This window comes from Lolium rigidum, chromosome 6 (assembly GCF_022539505.1).
Source record: "Lolium rigidum isolate FL_2022 chromosome 6, APGP_CSIRO_Lrig_0.1, whole genome shotgun sequence".
In the NCBI taxonomy this organism is placed as follows: domain Eukaryota; kingdom Viridiplantae; phylum Streptophyta; class Magnoliopsida; order Poales; family Poaceae; genus Lolium; species Lolium rigidum.
In genome coordinates, this window is record NC_061513.1 from 278,885,198 (window position 1) to 278,888,855 (window position 3,658).

General features: G+C 44.5%; 1 protein-coding gene across 1 annotated transcript; it reads right to left on the minus strand.

Moving 5' to 3' along the window:
- On the minus strand, nucleotides 1-1,285 carry LOC124665686. Its single transcript, XM_047203076.1, has 3 exons — nucleotides 970-1,285; nucleotides 609-851; nucleotides 1-418 (listed from the first exon to the last, which is right to left on the minus strand). Exons 1-3 carry the CDS (start codon nucleotides 1,186-1,188, stop codon nucleotides 131-133), a joined length of 750 nt encoding a protein of 249 aa, XP_047059032.1. The 5' UTR covers nucleotides 1,189-1,285; the 3' UTR covers nucleotides 1-130.
- Nucleotides 1,286-3,658: the final 2,373 nt, after the last annotated feature.

Below are 3,658 nucleotides of genomic sequence, written 5' to 3' on the forward strand. Positions count from 1 at the left end.
CAGGTAGTACCATCATCTATTTCATCCATCATCCGTGCACATAATAATCGTGTACAGTAAGACGAAGAACAAACATTAGCTATCCTGATCGATCGTCCAAACGCTAAACTGAACCGAACTGAAGTTTTCATCATGCTGGGACACGCTTGCACCTGCACCAGAATGCGGTGCCCCCGCCCTTGCCCTGCGCCACGGCGATCTCCTCGTCCACGTAGAACCACAGGAAGAACGGGTCCTTGGTGCTCGGCTCCCTGCTCGCGTCGCCGCCGAGGCCGATCTCGAGGGGACCGAGCGGCCCGACCTTCACGCGGACGCGCTCGAAGACGAAGGCCAGCATCTTCTTCTTCCACGACAGCCTCCCCTCGAACGTCAGGCTGCCCACGGGCCCCAGGTACACCCCGTTCTCGATCCTCTGGCCCTGGTGACCCAAAATTCGCAGCAACAGATGAATTTAACCGTTCATTTGTTCATACAAACTATGTTTTGTCAAATCCTGAAACTAAGTATGAGGATGCGTTCAGCAGCCATCACTGAAGATGCATGAAGCATTTCTTGCAGCATTTTCAGTCCATGGCAACCAGTCAGTGGAACGAGCACGAGAAGCTCACCGCGGCGTCGAATCGCTGGACGGCGGTCACCGGGAAGTAGCTCCCTTTCTCCAGCTTGCCCTTCGCGGTGAAGATGAGCATCCATGTCCTGCCGGGGGACTCCGTCCCGCCGAGGGTCTCGAAGAAGGCGGAGGTGTCGAGCTTGGCCTTCTTGATGGTGGCCAGCGCCGCCAGCACCTCGGGGGCGGGCACCTTCCTCGTCTTGGCCGCCGCCTTGAGCACCTTCACGCTCTCCGCCACGGCCTACGCTAGAAAACCCAAATCAACCAAGAAAACAGTTTTATTCTTACCAGCCAAATTGGGGGCAGTTTTTCGCAGTGACTGAGATACAACTTAAGATATGGCAGTGCGCAGCGCTCACCGATAGGGCGGATTCATTGGGCGGCGAAGGGGAGGGCGAGGGCTCCTTCTCGACCTCCGGCGACGCGGCGGAGGATGAGGCGGCGAGTGCAACGCCGGGAGCGCGACGGTGGATGCTGCGGAGGTCGAGCTGCGTCGGGGGTAGTCTGCGACGGAGTTCAGGAAGCGAGAAGGCTGGAGCGAGGGTGGAAGAGTGGAGCAAGCAGGTAGACGAGGCCATCTTGTTCTTGCTCGAGCTTCGCGGTGGTTCTGCGATGAGATGGTAACGAGGGAGTCTCAAGTTAATGGTCTGTGGCTGTGAAGGGACGACGGGTGTGACCGTGTGGCCGACGAGTGGACATTTGTGGGCGCACACGTGGAGAAAGCCACCACTGCAACTTCGACCACTTGGCCACATTCGTCCAGAGAACACATGTCAGACATGCATTAATGAGAATTAATTAAATAATATGGGTTTAATCTACTAAGAATTAGCTTAAAGCGAGAATAATAGTGTCACTGGTAGCCAACTATAACAGTTTATCACATCATCTATAGTCAACTTAGTCTCGCATAGTGCTTTGAAGAATGTGCTAGAGCTGGCTATTACATAAAAGCCCATTTCCATTCTCTCTTCTAATCTCTCTCCTCTAACTAAGTAAACATATAATATTTTATCTCTTATAGCCAGCTAACTGAACCTTATTATACTTGCTCTTAGTGCTCTTAAAAAAAGAACTAGCTTAGTGCTCACTAGTCACTAGAATTACATTAGGGTCTTTTATAATGGTTTTTTTTATTTTCAATTTTTATATTCTATTTTTTCAAAAACATATAAGTTAAATTTTCTTTCTCTCATATTCGATAAAATAAAATCACGGGACAAAAAAAATTCTTTAGCATTTTATAATTTAAAAATTTACAAAAATTCGCACTTGCAATCCTGCTTGTAAACTAAAAAAAAAAAATCTCAGTTGGAACCGCAGTTGCAACTGAAATTCTCAATTGCAACCATATTTGCAACTGGAGAAAGTCTTAGTTGTAACCACGATTGCAACTATAAATTCTCAGTTGCATCTGCTTGCAAGTGAAGAAAAAATCTCGGTTGCAATCACACTTGCAACTGGAAAAACTCGGCTGCAACCACCACTTGCAAATCGAGAAAGTCTTGATTGCAACCATACTTGTAACTGAAAAATACTTACTTGCAACGACAGATAAAATCTCAGTTGCAATTGAATTTTTTTATTATTGTATGTCACAACAAACTTAAGTGGAGTAGTTTAGTTATGCACAAAATGAAAAAAAAAGCAAAACATGAAAAAATCAATCAAAAGCGCGACACTTAATATATTTAAGGAACCTTGATCTACCTAACAAATTAAATACTCCATTTGATCCATACTTGATGGTAAAATGGATGTATCTACAATTAAAATATATCTAAATATATTTATATTATCGTCAAATAATATGAATCGGATGGAGTAACATCTTTATCCTAATGGTAGTAGCCTGAGACCTAAATTGTAGGTACCTTTATACCAATATCAATCGCAAGAAGGAAAATTAATTCTTCCATATATGCCTGCCATAACACATGGGTGGAGCCCCATGCACGTACGAACGAATGTATTTGCAACCTAAAATCGGTACGGATCGTTGGCACCGCCTATATATATATATATATATATATATATATATATATATATATATATATATATATATATCTTGTAAGCCGCCGGCTAGGGTTTATCATATTATAAGATAACCCACGGCGTTTGTAAACACTCCCCGACATAGTGAAATTTTGCTGGCTAGCGCCTGTGGTTTTTTCCCCTTCTGTGTTGGAAGGGGTTTTCCACGTTAAATCTTGTGTTTCCGATGTGTTTACCTTTATCGTTCATCGTTATTTGCTTGTCGCCTTTATAACAAGTGGTATCAGAGCCTGTGTTTCAATCTAGGGTTTTGCGACATGTCTTCCTTGAAGTTCGATCTACCAGTGACTTGGATTATACCACGAGATTTTCTCTGTGGAAAGTGAAGATGAGGGCGATCCTTACCCAATCTTCTGATTTGGATGAAGCTCTTGATGGATTTGGCAAGAAAGATGCCAAGACCTGGACAGACGAAGAAAAGAGGAAAAACCGTAAGACTTTTTTATTAATTCAGCTTAATCTATCCAACAATATCTTGCCGGAAGTGCTGGCTGAGAAATCCGCAGCGACGCTGTGGTTGAAACTAGAATCGATCTCTATGTCCAAAGATCTAACCAGTAAGATGCACGTGAAGATGAAGTTGCTCTCGCACAAGCTGCAAGAAGGTGCGTCAATGATGAATCACCTATCGATCTTTAGAGAGATCGTTTCTGATTTGTTGTCCATGGAGGTAAAGTATGATGATGAGGATCTCGCTCTTATACTGTTAGTCTCGTTGCCTAGTTCTTTGCGAATTTTCGAGACACCTTGTTATACAGTGTGATGAACTAACCCTTGTCGAAGTTTATGATGCCCTCCAGCAGAGGGAAAAGATGAAATCTATGGTGCAGGCAGAGGGTCCGTCATCGAAGGCAGAAACACTGCTTGTCCGAGGCAGGACCGAGAACAGAAACTACAACTACAATAGAGATAAGAGCAAGACTGATGACCCACAAGTATAGGGGGTGTATCGTAGTATCTTCGATAAGTAAGAATGTCGATCCCAACGAGGAG